General features: G+C 35.1%; 3 protein-coding genes across 3 annotated transcripts in view; 2 read left to right on the top strand and 1 right to left on the bottom strand.

Annotated features, from left to right (window-relative positions):
* LOC124642030 (T-cell leukemia homeobox protein 2) overlaps positions 1–5,758 on the bottom strand; it is a 36,332-nt gene extending 30,574 nt beyond the window's left edge. Inside the window, exon 1 of the mRNA XM_047180328.1 lies at positions 4,886–5,758. Within this exon, the coding sequence (XP_047036284.1) occupies positions 4,886–5,438 (553 nt within the window). The 5' untranslated portion in view covers positions 5,439–5,758. The remainder of the gene's footprint in view (positions 1–4,885) is intronic.
* A 4,350-nt stretch (positions 5,759–10,108) lies between these two features.
* On the top strand, positions 10,109–13,844 carry LOC124641706. The gene is made up of 9 exons (XM_047179873.1): positions 10,109–10,168; positions 10,609–10,760; positions 10,955–11,031; positions 11,320–11,537; positions 11,885–12,052; positions 12,339–12,527; positions 13,057–13,229; positions 13,481–13,561; positions 13,694–13,844. Exons 1-9 carry the CDS (start codon positions 10,109–10,111, stop codon positions 13,842–13,844), a joined length of 1,269 nt encoding a protein of 422 aa, XP_047035829.1.
* Positions 13,845–14,544: 700 nt separating this feature from the next.
* Positions 14,545–17,833, top strand: LOC124641963. The gene is made up of 10 exons (XM_047180240.1): positions 14,545–14,605; positions 14,788–14,936; positions 15,121–15,272; positions 15,430–15,512; positions 15,671–15,888; positions 16,195–16,359; positions 16,583–16,735; positions 16,997–17,169; positions 17,252–17,329; positions 17,611–17,833. The coding sequence occupies exons 1-10, from the start codon at positions 14,545–14,547 to the stop codon at positions 17,831–17,833; spliced, it is 1,455 nt and encodes a 484-aa protein (XP_047036196.1).
* Positions 17,834–17,971: the final 138 nt, after the last annotated feature.

Raw genomic sequence — 17,971 nt, 5'->3', positions numbered from 1 at the left:
CGAACACAATTTTAATCTCATCTGAACTATTTGAAATATGTCACAACAAGCTTACTATATATTTATTTATAATAAACGTTTATTCTCTTCTATTTTCTTCAGCCAGCTTCACCACAGAACTGGCCAAAAAGAAAAAAAAACAAGTGCAAGGAACTGTCAAACCGGTTGGCAAATATAAAAAGGTTGTATACCAGCTCAATGGCCACTAATAGACGCAAAAAGGTGGATTAGGTAAAATTGTGCGGTTTAAATAATGAGAACTGTAGCGGAAATGGTAGCAACCATTACTGGTAAGATCGCGGTGAATATTATTACCGACACTTTCTATTGATTTTGCAAAGAGATCGCCGTTTTTGTTAGGATAACTGGCTCGCCTTTCTAAACGGTTGACAATCAACTAGTGTTTGTTGCTTAAGCATGGCGGTTTTGTGTTCTTTTTTGGTTTGACAGTTGAATAACAGTTGCCTTTAGGGGATTTAGATCATCGACATTATAACTGCCTCGTTGTTCTAGCTGTCGCAAGTGCGGCTGCTGAGCATGAGGTCTCGGATTCGATTCCCGAATCGGGCGGAAATCGCTTTGTGTGTTTTAAGACGTTTTTCACAAAGCAGGCCGGAGTCTGGAAGTTGGTGATTGATACACCCATGCATAGGAGAGCACGTAAATGTCGGCCCTGTGCCTGATCTTTCTCCGGTCGTGTCGGATTGCCGTCACATCGGGCTATGAGAGTGAAGGAATAGTGAGTGCACCTGTGTCTGCGCAAACGTTGTGCACTATAATATGTCCTGCGCAGTTGGCTAATCTCCTTACATGAGAACAGCCGCCGAAGCCGATAATCGGCTAGGAGGACGTCAATATAAACGTCCGTTTTTTTGTAAAACAACTGTTTACTTTGAAAATGCATAGTATCTAAACTTGTTTGAGGAAAACTGACTTTTATACTGTCAGTGAACTTAGGCTTTAAGTATAAGTGTTTGACCGTCGGATTTAATGATAATTCTAAGGTCATTGACATCTTTCTAAAGTAAGCCGTTTGGGTCTTTTCACAATACTTCGCTTCTATTTCATCATTACACGAGTAGCTAAATTTCCGTATTAGAAACTAAATTGTTAGGCTTACCTTGAAATTATTGTTTTGACAAGTCTCAGACAAAAATAACTTAAAAATTGTATGCACAGACATCGGACGATATATACATATATATTTTTTCAATTCAAATCAGTTCCAAGACCGGAAGGATAAATAAAAAAAACGGTTTATATGTAAATATTATATTTGTTTTAATTTGTAAGTATAATGAATTGTAAATATTTGGATAAATATAGTTTCCGGAAGGTTAAATATTTTTTTAGAATTATTAAAAGTCGCCCATAATAAGCGCTTTTGTTAACCTCTGCAAACTGACAAAGTGAACTAGGTATGACATATTTTATACTTATTTTAAAAACATTATTGATAGCACATTACACAATATACATACATTACATACAATAGCTAACACAATATACCTACCAATTTATTGCAAAATGAAAAGTCCATTTTTTAGGGTTCCGTAGCCAAAATGGCAAAAACGGAACCCTTATAGTTTCGTCATGTCCGTCTGTCCGTCTGTCCGTCTGTCACAGCCGATTTACTCGGAAACTATAAGTACTACAGTGATGAAATTTGATGGGAATATGTGTTGTATGAACCGCTACAAAAATATGACACTAAATAGTAAAAAAAAGAATTGGGGGTGGGGCCCCCCATACATGTAACTGAGGGATGAAATTTTTTTTTTCGATGTACATACCCGTGTGGGGTATCAATGGAAAGGTCTTTTAAAATGATATAAAGTTTTCTAAAAAACATTTTTCTTAAAGTGAACGGTTTTTGAGATATCAGCTCTCAAAGTCGTAAAAAGTATGTCCCCCCCCCCCTCTATTTTTATAACTACGGGGTATAAAATTCTAAAAAAAATAGAGGTGATGCATGCTAATTAACTCTTTCAACGATTTTTGGTTTGATCAAAGTATCTCTTATAGTTTTTGAGATAGGTTGATTTAACTGTACCTAATTTACGGAACCCTTCGTGCACGAGTCCGACTCGCACTTGGCCGGTTTTGTATTTTCATCCCACGTTCCGTCGGCAGGCAAAGCGTAATAACCACAAATGATTGAATATTGAAACCGTGGACACGGATCAAGTGACGCAGTTATATAACTATAAAATAAATATATAGTAACATTTATAATATCCCCGTAATAGCACACACAGTTATACGTAGGTAAATACGGTATTTATGAGATGATTCAGAGAAAATACTGTTATTACGATTCGTGAAAGTAACTTGCCTACGTGTAAGAAATGTTAGGAAACTGTATGTATACCTGTAACTTCTACAGAGTTGCAAACTCTATAAATCGAAAAAGCTATTGGTGGTTATAAGAAGAATTTTCATAAAAGTATTTTTATTCAAAGTTTTTGTTTAAAAAGTTGATAGAAACGATAATCTTTACGAACCAGTTTTGATATTTTGTGTTACTGACCAGACCGTTTTATGCAGTAGATAATATAATAAAAATGAATGAGACGAAATTATTGAAAAAAATCTCTTCTTGGAAGAATTAAAAATATTGTTATAAAAATACATGATACCTATTATAACGTCGTCGATTCGAATCTAATTCCTTAGACTTGGTTACATAAGGACTTACAAAAAAATATAGATAACTGACATCAAAATAGTTTCCATAATATTCTCAATACAGTAAGAAAGTATTTTTCCCTAACATAGGACTTATGACGTCACAAGTAACTTAAACTTAGATAATTCTAACATATTTTAAATAGCTATAGGTACATTATTATCTATCTGTCTATAAAACGTTATTTAAATGTAATATTCAAAGTAATATTTATTTATTATATTTTTATTACTACATTAATTAAGACTGTTAACATTTAATATTAATTAAGATTGTTAACTCTTCTTGTATTTCAAGGTCAAAATTTATGACTATTTCAATATGAATATTCAATATTTTTAATCAATTTATGGATATAGATCGAAAATAACAGTTTTAACACCCAATGTTTTGCTTTTTTATGGCTTTTTAATTACCGATTCTTCAAATCTCCACATTGTATATTGAGCATTGCTACAACCACAAAAGATATAAAATTGTTTAACCTCTTCTTATCGCAAAGATAATCAAGAGCACAGATTTATGAATCAACCGCAAACTTTTTACCTATACTGTTAATCAAAGATTATGTTAATCTACATTTAATGGTCCCATGATACTTGAATAGTGTAACGACAAAAGTGTTTTAGTGTTTTAAAAAAGTCATAAAAACTTTAATAGTGTTATAAAAAAAATGTCTTCGGCGCCGAAGATTTGGTCCTTTTTTCTGTCACTACTTAAGTATTTCCGATACACGTTCGGATGTAAGGACCAAGAGTAGCTATTGTCTCAATTATAGTGTGCTGTTTATCGCCGCTTCCTCTTTGCCGGTGGTCGCAAAATCTACAGGGGGCCCTTTCCTGCACGCGTCGGGTTGCGGGTTTTTTGCGAGTTTGTTTATAACAAATTGACCGAGATGTGAAGAAAAAACGAAAGCGTCTATTCTGGATTTGGTTTTATCAGTTGAAGGAAATTGTTGTATTTTTTTTTTCTATAAACAAAAGATCAAATCGCTTTGGAAAAGTGTTTGAGGAGTTTTTTGCGGTCAGGAAAAATAAGCAGGTATATTTATGCTGGATGTGTTAGGGCTCTGCAAAGAAATTAAATATGAATCATACTTACATCAAAATTAATTAAAACATAAAACAACATATGTAACAACGATCAAAATTAACAAACTTTTTTCTTAACCGCTATCATACACGCGTAAAACACAAATTGCCAAAGCATCCGGTTCAATAAGAAATCAAAAAAAAAAAACTCGAAGTCCAATTACAGCAACACCAAACGTGCAACTTAACAGCCAATTTTCTGTCAGGATGAGTAACGTGACAAAAAAAATCTGTCCCCAACCTGACCGTCGGCGGTCGGGACAAATTACAGAACGGGGCGCCGTCAATCTCGCTTCGAAGGACCAAAAAAGGACCAAAAAAAGGGAAAAAGAAATAGTTTTCTAGGTGTGTCATCGTTTCGCACGCGAGCGTAATTGGCTCCGAGGACGTTGGCACCCGATTTCGACCCTTTTTTATAAAACAAAGAAGGAAAAATATAACAATTTTCGACGCGTATTTGTTTTTTCTTTTCTGTTTTTTTTTTTCGTTTTGTTTGGTTGGAGAAAACGATAGCTTTTTCTTGGAGCTTCGTCATTTAAGTTGTTGCGTGTTACGTATCAGAAGTTATGTCTTAGAAATAATATAAAATTATAACAGTTATTTTTTTTTTAATTTCAACATCTAGTGGTAATTTTATTATCTACTCCACAATATTATAAACTAACTAATGTTAACATAATCACTTTACAAAAAAAGAACTGATAAGTATTTCCTCTTATAACAACTAGCAACTAAAAGATAACACAGGAATATTAATTATAATAATATTAATTAACTAAGATTCTAATGTTTATTACTGCTTGTTCATTACAGAGAATTACGATGGTTCAATATATTCTACTTATCTTCCTAATTAACCCCTTTAACTGATCTGACATTTGACTTATTGTCGATGATAGACTACAATTAATTAACGTTTAACTAAATTACGATTGAAAATAGACAAGTGATTTACTAGTCTTATCATATATAGGTAGTTTAGTTCAATAAGTAAGTAATAATAAGCAAAAAGAAACCGTCGCTGAAAGAAACAGAACGCAAAACAAAGATTGTGCAAAAATGGTAATTAGATTTTTTGTAGGAATCATATTGTTACGTAACTTACCATTCAATCTATCCTTAACAATTTGATGTGCGAAGGCTGCCGCGGCTGCTTGCCTCATAGGGTCCATAGTGACCCCCCAGGCACCCAAAGCACCCAGGGCCCTATGAGCCGGCACTCTAACGACCCCCGGATTACTCGAAAACCCATAGCCGCCACCGATACCCAGCCCAGGTCTCAACAACAGTCCCGAATTTGGATATAAACCTGGTGTATGTGAAAAGTTCAAAGGCAAACCAGAATTATCTTTCCCTTCATCTTTAGCACTCTCTGATTCAGTGTCCTGATCACTCCTATCATCACTTTCCCCGGAATTTCGACGCTTATCTATGTCTTCAAATTGTTTCCCCAAAAGCCGAGATATACTGAAAGGTAGGTTCACCCTCGGTTGGGTGTCAGTCATGTGTTCGTTCGGTGAATCATGATATCTGTCATGGTAACTGTGTTCTGAGTCTCGGTCCTCTGATGCTATGCTTCTATCGCAGTGGCCTGATAACCTGCTGTCAGAGTCCACGTTGATCTCCTCTTGGTCATCATCAGAGTGCACAGATGACATTTTAAAAAAGTTTTTAAAACTGTTTTTCAAATCACTGACACTGCAATATTAGTCTTCACCGATATTTTTGGCAGCAAAACATTTTTTTCGTTAACACCAATTTTTATACTAGACCAATGCGAATTGAAATCCGAAATAAGAATGGAACATACGAACTCGAATTTCTTATTTGAAAAAAGCTTAGTTGGCGCGCTACGCTCGACCGCACGCGACCGAATCGTTACACAGTGTATCGGCCAAAACGAGCCAATCAGCAGTATCCCCACCGCTTTACGAAATTCAAACGCGATAGTTTGACCGCACAAACGCCTCAACTATGCCCGTTGAGTGGAACAGTTTCCAACAAAAGCTTAATACGATTTCCAAACATAAAAACTCGTTTGGACTCACTAACTTAAACAGAACGATTCGCTGCGTCCCTTTCGTGGCTCGTCTCACTTTAATTCAGTCCCCCCATGACACCATTAACAAAGCATTTTCGACCTTAAGGCTGGCAGTATAAAGCTTAAAATCATCCGGTCGGATTTGGTCTTTGGCACATTTTTAGGAGTCTTATAACAAGGTAAATACCGCCAAGAATATTCGTGCGATAGAGACAGATAGAAACTTTGGCAAAGCCTTTCAACGCGTTAGAGTGGGCGGGCTATATTTCTGTCAGAGGGCGTGGCCTTTTTCTTGTAACGCGTCGTTTAAATCCAGTTATGGCCTGACAAATGGTGTACATATTAAGGGGGGCAATGTTAGGAAACTATTTTTGAATCTTTTAAGACAGTTAAATTATTTACGTTCGGCGGTCGACCGACCTCCTCCATAGTAGACAAAGCACTTTATAATAAAATAGATCCCAAGTTTCATGTTATGGCCATAGATAAGTAAGGATAATGTATTGTTGAAGATAGCTACTTTATAGTATTGTATCCGACAGTTGGAGTGGTAAAGGGTGTTAGATTATGGTTTTATATGATACGGGCATGCTTATTCCTTTTGTTGTAATGGTTGATCACGGTAAAAGGTATGACGTAATAGAATGTGCATTGAATTTGCGATTTTATAAATGTTTAAGTACCTATAGTTAAATAGTTTTTGTTAAAAGGGCAGGCACTGAGTTGACGTTTTTTCATACCGTTGTTGTTAAGGCCAACAATAATTTAGCTCTTAGTATTACAACAACCCTAAAATGTTTTAATGATACGTATGAAATGCATGATTGATTCTAGGTATTTCTAGGTATTTATCGCCAACGGTACTATTTATTCGTTTTTTTTTGTCTGGGCAAAACAGAACCAGAGTAACGATTATTTCCCAGAACAGAACAATTGAAAAAGTAAGGGTTTAAGAAATGATTTCACTGTATTAATCTTTTGCTAGCCATACCTTCAAGCTTAATATCTCCTACACTGTTGAATGAAGATTCATTTTTATACTTGGATCGCAAACACCAAAAACGAAAACCATTTAACAATTTTGAACTAGGTATTTGAATCATTCAATTACTTCAGTGGGATATCTTGAAAATACCTGATCATAATAATCAAATAGTATTTACTATCATTGTGACACATCAAAAAACATATTTCAGTGTTGAAGGTGAGTTGGGCATAAGTTATGCAATTCTTGCTTTGGTCCAATAACAAATCCTTGTGGAACTCCAATAGTATTTAGTTGATTCCGAGTTAGATTTTCTTTCTGATATATAAGTATAATGTAAATTTTTATTAGTTCAATATTAATGGAAGCTTTCTTTCGTTTACGCAAATATTTAAGGGTTTTATATCATGGGATACCTACACTTAATGTTTGGTTAACTTGATCAAAGGATTGAATTAAATCGTAATGAAATGAAAGATAAGAAGCTTAATTATCTAAACGAGTATTGTTGGAAAAGTATCTGCTATAGTTAGTAGAGTTCTAACAAGAATTCATGGAGCCTGGGTTACTGGGTTGGATGTCTGATAGGAGTCGCTCCATGGAAAAGACTGGTTCTCAGCTGCATCCGATTAGACTGGAAGTCGAACCCAACATAGTTGGCATAAGGCTATATGCAGAGGGTGGGTATGAAAAAAATACATTTTATTTCTCTAAACCTATTCATAAACTTCTTGCATTTTTGTGACCATTTATACCTAACGAGAGCAGAGTATTATGTGTAATTAATGGAAATGTGTTTACAAAATGTTAAGAAGTGGTAATAGTTATCTTTTGGACTGACTTCATAATAAAATGTTCATTTCTATTCCTACTTAAATTACAAAGTACCAAATTAATTATGATTTAATGTAGGTAGGCAGGTAAGTATGTATTTGATGCGGATTTTTTAAAATACTTTGTTGTATTTTTTTCTTATTTATTTATTTTTAAATAGTTGTACATTCATTAAATGTGTAGGTAATGTCAATATGTAAATAAAATACCTAATTAAAAATTTAGCTACGTTACAATTTAACGAAAAAGTTTATTTTTATTTTTGTATAAGTTCCCTACTTATGGTGTCTTTCAAAGATCCATCCAGATTCCAGAGTTTCAGATAGATAAGTATAGGTATACTTTTTTTTTGTGTTTTCTATCATAAGTTTAAGGTAATAATTTCCAGAAAAGGTTACGGTACCTACGTAATTATTAGTAAGAAAATTATAAAACGTTTTGAATGTCATTCATTATGTACCTGTCAACAATAAGCAATACCTAGGCTGTCTAATAACCTCTAATTTATTTTTAAAAAGTATAAAAATAGAAATTGTCTAGGTATTAGATAAACGAATTTCACTTTAAGGAATTAAGGGATTCCAGTGTTTCTGAAAACTTTAAGAGCGTTTACGTTTTCACTTCTCATAAAAAAATATAAATATTTTGTTTTGCTTATTTGCATAATTCTACGGTTGACGATGATTTAAAATTAACTAACAACCTTATGAACTTGATAAAGTATGTACCTAGTTTAATATTTAAATCTCTTTAAATCTGGAGTTGTATCATACATGTTTTTCATAAAAAATATTTCTCACAAAATAACCAGCATAAAAAAACCTTATTCATACAAAATTGATATTCATGAAATTGCTTATTCCGACAATTTCACAACAACGCCATCTAGCGGTGAATAGATATTAGAGATAAAGTTCACTTACAAACTTGCGGCAGGGTTAATGCACCGACATCTAGCGGGGAGTAGCTAAAACAACAAGACAACAAAAGGGTTTTGCACTACGTACTGTTCTGCTTTGACATGATACTTCGTTTAGAGGTTTCGTAGTTATAAAAAATAACCCTTCACTCAATTTTTAGTTTACTAGGAGATATTGCTAAATTACTACTTTTTAACTAGGAAAAGTTTGATGATACGTCTCAACGTCTGATGTTATTTCGGGCCGCATAGTTCAAAACATAGTAGGTAGGTAAAGTAGACAGTCCCAAATTAAATAGGTATCTTAATTTTTATTCCAATGCTGCTATCATTTTTAAGAACTCGGATATGTCAAAGGTTTTGTAAATAGCATTAACTGCTTGAATGCCGCTAATTAGAGAACAATAGAAAATTAATTGTGTCTCGCTTCGATCCGCGCACCGGCATTCAAGGGGTTAATCGTTATCACTAACCTAATATCAAAATCTATCTAATACCAAACATTGACATCAAAAACTGAGCTCTATAAAAAAAATCTGAGCATTTCCTATCATTTCAAAACTACTCATAAAGTCAACGAGGCATGTTATTAAATTAGAATTTAGTACCGCGGCACACCGAGCAAAAATGACGATTTTTATATATTTTTTTACAGAACTTTTTGCTTTTTCCTGCATTTTGTAGAAGGTGCCTTGGGTCATCCTGAGGAAACGAATTATAACATGTATGTAAATTATTACGACCCTATTCTTTCTTATGTCACTCTAAGCAAGTATCATGTACCTATAACATTACCTATATTTTTGCCATTGAAGGATAAAAACGATGTTACTTATGTACCCATGTTAGGGAACTTCACATATTAAAGTTAGGAAAGACTTTTAAAAAGCTGTTTGACAATACGGACAAAAAAACAAATGGTCAGATTAGAAAAGTTGCCAAGTATGCACAGGCCCTTAAGCCTTACGTTAGTCTGGCAATACATACGTGTTTGTTGCTTTTTCATAAAGACATTAAAAATCTGTTTATTTTTTACTATTATGTGATGCAAAAGGAAGTAATTAAATAAATATGTTGTTTTTGATCAATTTAGTGCTGTGCTTTTCTATTTCAGCAGGAGGTAAGCAAACATCTCTGCATTTTATACTTATGATTGCTAGGTTCGCGTTCGACAATCGCTAGTAAATACTCTACAGAAAAACTTAAGCTCAATTGGGAATCCAATGGATGGATGAGGTAAAAGGAAGATAATATCAGAAATTCTTGGCAATCGGATAATAACAGTGAACATTGAAGAATGTACGGCAAAAACATTATATTATCGTCCAATAGAGCTCAATACTCTCACCATAGTACTAGGCTGACAGAAAAGGAAGAAGGTGCTAATGATAAAGACAATAATTAAGTATTATTAGGCCACTTCTAGTGTATAAAGAAATAATCCATCTACTTCCCATTTATTTCAGTTGCCGTAAATAGCACAGACACATTACCACAAACAGTTAAGGATACAATAAATGAGAACACAATAAAGTCATTAAACGAGACCATGGAAAATACTAGAAGAATACTTAGGGGACATGCGGTCCAAGACACTAGACCTTATATGGTAAATATCTTAATTCTAGCTACAGTAAATGTGGAAGTGGTTCTAAAACTGATTATCGTCTAGCGGTTTCTGCCTCCGATGAAAATTACATCACACACCCGGATAGAACATAGTTTATAGCTTCTCTCGATAAAAGGACAAATCGGCAAATCGCTCCAGTAGCTTCTGAGATAAGCGTATTTAAACAAACTATTCAGCTTTGTAATATTAGCATAGATGAGAATTTTAGGAAAAAGTTATGATGTTCAGTGCAGAAAGATCTGATAGATAATCCAGTCACTTGAATAAGCTGATTTTGGATGTGATTAGCGACTAAGCCGGCAAGACGGTAAACGGTTGGAAAAGGTCAGGCAGATGATAATGTAATGGCAAGAAGTTTATACCTTCGAAAAACTGTAGGAAATAGTTGTCACCATAATAAAAGATGTTCTACTATCAAGGTATATCTCAGACCAGCATCGGCTGCAGACCCAAAGATCTCGGAGACGAACTGGCTCTGCGGAGGTGTCATCATTCATGAGAGATACATACTCACATCAGCTGCCTGCATTGAGGATGCGAAACATTTCTATGTTGTCTCTGGATTACATAAGTAAGACTTATGAATTTTAAAAAGCTATTCAATTTTAAAGTGCAAAACGTAATTTGCTGCGACAGAAAGAATTTTGTTGAGTAAGAATTGAAGTTAAATGAGTTGATGTAATTCGTTCGAGCTAAGGCTTCTATTAGCCGTAATTAGCCAATAAAGTATTCAGTAACATTTGTGCTCAAATAATCTGTTTCCAGATGGGTACCAATTAAAGATAAACATGAATGTATTACTAATGGGGCTAAGAAAGCAGTTTGGAAGTGCGTTCCCAAATGTAAGTAATTGTTACTATGTAAGGTTAGAATGATCTAATTGAGATTATTACTTATCAACAAGATGTTAACTTTTGACTGAGACACTGAAATACCGAGACTGTAGCTCTCATATTCTATCAGGACTTTTAAAAAATAAAGGTTCTAATTGTAAGTGAGCTAATGTTTGCAATCTCTCTGCGCTCTCACCTATCAACAGATTTCATACATTCGCTGTACATGATGTCAGCAGTTGCTGTTGTCAGCTTGTTTGCAGTAGCACTTGAACTGTTTAATTTTGTTCTACAAAGCTTACTACTTCGATGGCGACGACTTCGACAATATCCGCTGGATGGTGGGCGACATTGCCGTTGTGAAGACCGAAGACAATTTTAACTTCGAGCGTCGGATCAGAGGCTGTGACTTCATTCCTAAGAAGATTGACTTCAACAACCGTTCTCTTGAGCTGGAGAAACCTGGTTCAGTTGGATCTATCGCTGGATGGGGATCCACAGATAGCTTTGGAGATGTAAGATAGTCGCTTCTATTATCACGATTTGCATAAACCTATGGTTACATTTCGGAAAAGCTGGCTAGCTAGACAACTTACAGCTATGTCCATAGAACATGAATAAGAATGTTTTAAAAATATTTTCTGGTTATTTTTAGGGGGCCCTGCAACATTCTGTAAGTACAAGTTGAAAAAATATTAGATCTTAATATAGTCTTTTCCATTTTCGAAACTGACCAAAAAGACAATAACAGACTGTTCCTTACTTCTCAATCTTTCTGCCAATTAGGTATAAGATGTATATTCTCAGTCAGTTATCTAATTCCAAAATAATATTGATCATAATCCCGACCTTATGATTGTAGTTCCGCAGTACAATAAATTCCCCTGAGTTACTGGAGACAGATACTCAGTTGATTTCCAAGGCGAACTGCAAGAAGCGCTGGGAAGCAAGATACCACTTCATCATCGATGAGCATGTGATCTGCACGAGGGATATTACTGATGATGAAGCTATGGCCTCTGTTTGTTCGGTAAGTATTTCAGTATTTTAAATATCGATCCTACGCCTGATCTCCCTTCGGTCGTATCGGTTTACCGTCCCATCGGGCTATGAGAGTAAAGCAATAGTGAGTGCACCTGTGCCTGCGCAAATACTTGTACACTATAGTATGTCTATAAACACTATTATAGCTGTTCATATACTAAGTTAATTCTAATTTTTTTTGGCTATTTTGCTGTAAAAGAACAACCAACCAATCTCTCATTGGTAGATCGAATACCAACGAAAAACATTGCTGACCGAAAGATACATTTTAGGAACGCGAAGTAAACTGCAAGGAGTTGCTATACAGTGATGATGAGAAGGACGAGTATGGGGAAGCTGATGACGCCGTTCAACCAGAAAGACGTATGATGATAGAACCCAGTCAACTTTCTATTCATACTGCAAGGCACATACCTGATGCTAGGCGGACTCACAAGGTCTCCAGCGGCGGTTTCTGTGAGGTAAATATTCTAGAGTTTATTAAAAAGTAGCTGCACTTACTAACTCTTACTTACGATTTGTTTTGTGATGGGAAATTATCAGATGACCCTTCCCGCTATGGGTTAGGAGCATATATTTACTAAACCCATCATTGTTCCTTCATAAGCCCTTTATGTACCTACCGGGGTCGCGGTAACTCTTATGACTTATACTGATATTTTATCTATTTGTTGATTTGCCTCCAAACAACAGATAGATAGAATATTGGGAACGGTCGTTTAGTTATTAAATAAAGACTGTTCTATATCAGTTCAATCGTATTTGTGAAACAAGCCAGACGAATTGTTTGGTTGTGGTATATTTTATTTAAAGAAAGAGGACATGAAACAGAAGGTTGTGGATGTTTGTATGACGTCTGACAGAGATATGGAAGAAAAATACATATTGCACCGACCCCAAATGACTTGAGAAAACAGGGCAGGAAGAAGAAGGTGCATTTTATTTATAAATGAAATGTTCTTTTGCTACTCAATCCGTTCTTTATTCTAGAATGACCACGGTGGTCCTCTCATCGTCGGCCAAGGCAAGACTGCGGTGGTAGTAGGCGTCATGTCTGCTTGTCTCACCAGGGATGTTACCAGAAAATGCTATGGACCCTTCCTCTTCACCAGCGTGTATCGGTACAGGAACCTCATCACCTGTGCCATCGATAAGGATCTTGGGTACGATAGTATTAGCTTCTTAATCAAAATTGACTGTCTTATATGTATTGATTGTATTAGGATTGAAACTTCGGAATATTGTTCTATAATCTAAGTATTTATTTATTTAGCAAAAAAATTTTAAAAAATCTACTAAAGGGATGCCGATATTATATTGGTGTTAATTAACGTGCTCACCATCCACTTTATAATAAGTCTACTCTCTTATTAAAAACACTCTTGTATTAAGGTTTTTTTTTGCTTCTTCACAGGCCGACCTGCCGAAAATTGCTGAGGTCTTCGAAAACTCCGATAATCGAGACTAATTTCGATTGGACGAATCATGCAGACGGGTATGCAACTTAATATTGGATTTTTTTCGATTATTTGGAATTACACGACAGACTCATCTAGACTCTATTCAAGATCAAGTAAATGAGTGACGTAATTAAATATAAATTATTTGAATATATGACATTTTCCAGGCCTGCAAAAGAGGACCACGCGATTCACAGGGTCCACACTGAAGATCCCAATAAGATTTATTATCCGAAGCCATCTACCTCTACACATTTCCGACCAGTGACGAGACGAGTTCTTGAAACTACAGACAGAGATGATTCGGTCGTCTTGTAAACTAGACCTTATTCTTTGATCATTAAAGTGGATATTCGTTTGTAGTTTTATGATTAGTAAAGAAAGGTTTTGTGTTTCAATGACGTGTTCCTAAATAAATATATCCCTGTTCAGTTCTTCTACTACTAGAAATAATGAGAAATCCAAATTTAGCTTTAATGCTGATACAAAACAATGAATTTGATAATACTTTTCACTCAACTGATGTTATTGAACTGCTGTAAACAGTTAAATTCAAGATGATCATTAACGATAAAAAGGAAAAAAATGGATGTGCACTTTAGGCTGACAAGAACTTGAAATGAAAAAATGATAAAAGCCTTGGTGAAGACTATTATTGAAGCAACAGCATATCCCAAAAAACACAAGAAATTCTGAATATGCAATTAGATTGCGTAACGTAGATATAAAATAATAGATGAATGAAGTCAATCCATGCAACCGTGAAATGGATGATTCAAAATTTTGAACAAATAAGAATGCCGAATATGAAACGAGAATCGATTTATACATTAAAATTCTTTGTATTTCCAGCTAGTCAAGCCATTCCAATCAGATATTCGAAGTTAGTTCTGAACAGGAAATATCAAAAATTAAAATGTACAATCAAATAATCAGTACCGTGAAATTGTTGCAGCCATAATTTTGATTTCGCCACATTTTGTGGCCTTCCTAAACTCTTTTTGAAATATTAATCGCAATGAAAACATTTTATTCTAGAACTGTATTTTATATTATAAGCACAATATGTTGTTCTTTAGGTAAGTGATGAGTTTTTTGAGAATGTCTTATTTCCAATTGAGCTTTTGCGTTTAAGCTTCAAAAAACCTGGGCGAAGAGAGAATAAACAAAGAATAATTCGATAATTCAGTTGGTACTGCTAACCATCACACTTCCATGCTAGACATTGAATTTTGTACAACTAAACCAATTTGTGTTTTAGGTGTATCTTCGATAGAAGTAGCGACAGTTATGCCGAAAAAGGTTGAAAATATTTTGAAAAAGACAAACTTATCCGAAGTAAAGGACATTCTTAATAATTCAAGAAGGATTGTAATCGGAACTGAAGCTCTTAATAATAGGCCTTACATGGTAAGACTTGGTAATAAGTATGTAAATAACGGTTGTTAAAAGTCGAAGAAGGCATGCAAAGATGTTGCAAAACAATCTTACTAGAATATTAACATAACTGTCAGATACGCATCCTATAAGAATAATAATATATGTCCACAATGAGCCTTTACATTTGTAGTCTCATTTTGTTTAAAATCTACAGGTATACTTGAAGCTACCAACTAACAATCCGAAATACAAAGACTATAGGCGATGGCTGTGCGGCGGGGTTATCATCCACGACGAATACATTCTTACTTCTGCCGCTTGCATTGAAGACGCTAAACATTTTTATATCGTCTCTGGAACTTTTAGGTATACTCTTACATTCATCATCATATTCATCATATCAGCCAATTGGCGTCCCACCAACCATCTCGGTCTTGGGCAACTCGCATCCATTCATTTACTCCTTTTTTATTCGTAATGACATTATAAATATTTCAATTATATTGTTATAATATTATTCTAGGCATGATGAAGCTGATGATCGATACTCAAACCCTTGCATAAAAAATGGAGCTAAGAAAGCAATTTGGAAATGTATACCTAGAAGTAAGTTTGATCGTATTTATATTTTGAGATTTAGCTTAGAGTATGAAAATAGAATTTAACCTGAAAGTGTTACTGAAACTATTTTGTCAAACATATGAACTTAAAATTAGAAAGCCTGTTTTTACAACCTATTAAGACTAATATTCATGCCTCCCTAGATTATGTATTCGACGGTCATGAGAACGACAACATTCGATGGATGAACAACGACATTGCAATTGTGAGAGTAGAAGATGAGTTTGATTTCACCCGTCGCGTGAGAGGCTGTGATTTCATTCCCAGACCTGTCTGTTATAACAATCAGAGCGCTAAGCTTGAAGAGCCAGATTCTACTGCCAGTATAGCCGGATGGGGCAGCACGTTTCGATATAATGATGTAAGTGACTAAGTGCATGGATGACTTTTAAGCAATTTTAATTTTTGGAAAAAGTAAATAAGATCAATTGGACTAAAAATGAGGAGTTTATTGGGATAGCACCGCGGTAGGCGGAGAAGTGAACCTAATTTTGCTTTTGGTTCTATGAAATCCACTCGAAACTTTTAGATGGATCAATCGAGTGCGAGTCCAGTCATTTTAAACCGTTTTCTAAAAAATAAAGAGTTCATCAATTTGGATGTTTGCATGTTTTTAGTTCTCGTGGTATCGTGTTATACCAATTATACATATTCGTAATATTTTCAGAATAATAACGCAGATGCTGGGAAGCAGAATCTTCTGGAAACCAACGTCATTATCATACCGAAGCAACAGTGCAAGCAACGATGGGGACGTCGGTACCACAACATCATAGAAAACTACATGATTTGCACGAAAGATATCGTCCCTGACCTCTCTGAAATATGTTCGGTCGGTAATAGTAACGTAACTTATACAACTCCTGAAAATGTTCCAGACTTAAAAACAAAATCTAGCAAAAATGTCTCTTAATTAACTTAACTTGGGTGCATTGTGTAAGCTATGCATTGAGTAAAAGAATTTAAAATAGTTCGATTCGGCATCACAGTATAGCTAGCTAGATTTGAATCACCTTCTTGAATGGTACTTTTGTTAACAGTAGTAATATTTTTAGGAGAAATACGTGGACTGCACTGATGTGCAGTATTCGGATTCAGAGGAAGGTGGAACGAGACGAGTACTTAACCCTAATCAGCTGGTGCTTCATTCTGCGTACCACAACGCGTCTGGTAGGAGACAGAACATAGGCAGTGGAGGGTTTTGTGAGGTAACATTACATGCAGCGGTTCTGTTTCAGTATTTAAACTGCTATTTCCTTATAAAAACTTGTAAATTGAGCATACATGTCGGTATTGCAGTCGTAAGGAATTTCGAGAGTCTTTACTACAGTTCCTATAACGCAAAAACATGGTTTAACAACTCAAGGTTTTGTAGCTCTATTATCTCTAATATCGAAAAAGTGTTTTAGATCTCTCGCAATTGTATTATTAACCTCTTTTTCTTCTATTAACTGTCACAAATCTTCCAGAATGATCACGGTGGTCCCTTGGTGGCCGGTGAAGGCGTCAACGCTATGATCATTGGCATTATTTCAGCTTGCCTCGTTAAAGAAAACACGAATAGATGCTATGGACCTTTCTTATACACCAGCGTTTACAAAAACAGGGCCCTTATAAACTGCGCTGTATTCAAAGACGCACAGTTAGTAGACTTTATTTATCCTTATATTATCATTTGACTTAACCTTTGGGCTTTAGAAACTTAAAATTGCTCTTTCTTACAGATCCTCGTGTGACAAATTATTTAGATCTGATGTAACTCATACAGAAACAGAAATCAGCTGGGCTGATCATCCTGATGGGTAATTAATATTTTTTCTCTTATAATATATACAGTCCCTCTTTAGGAAGAGCGGCGATTAACTTTATTGCATACACAGTAAACAATTTAAATATGAGATCGCTCATCATCGTGGAAACCGAAGGTTTGACCGGATTTCATAAAAGATCCATTACCCCACCTACTGCTTATTTTATCCCACGAAAGATATATAACTGCCTTTTAAGTAAATTTAAGCTCCAAAAAAAGGTGAATCGGTTTTTTTAGAAGAAGTTAAGCATTACTACATCTTATTTCTTACAGTCCAGCAAAGAACGAAATTACAAAGCTTGCAGAGAAAAAAGCAGAAGAACCTAAAAGACGTCAATTTGCTCTGAATGAGTCAGTAGCAACAAATTGGTCTACTACCATACATCCCAAGTTACTTGATGCAGCCCAAGAGCATAGTGGAGTAGTCGTGAGGTCCGAAGATGTAGCCAATAAAACAGCCACCACCACACCTAAAGCAAATAGTACATCTCGTTGATGTTAGTTTACAATATACATAAATAAATGATTTTAAAAGAGTTATGTTTATTTCGTATTCCTTCCTAGCACGAGAAGAGACCATTGCCCAATGGGGTAGTGAAAAAGGCGATGTAGAAGAAACTAGACTAATCAAAGA

This window comes from Helicoverpa zea, chromosome 23, assembly GCF_022581195.2.
Source record: "Helicoverpa zea isolate HzStark_Cry1AcR chromosome 23, ilHelZeax1.1, whole genome shotgun sequence".
Lineage (NCBI taxonomy): Eukaryota > Metazoa > Arthropoda > Insecta > Lepidoptera > Noctuidae > Helicoverpa > Helicoverpa zea.
Note: the sequence above shows the minus strand (reverse complement) of the source record. Positions and strands in the feature narration are given on the sequence as shown.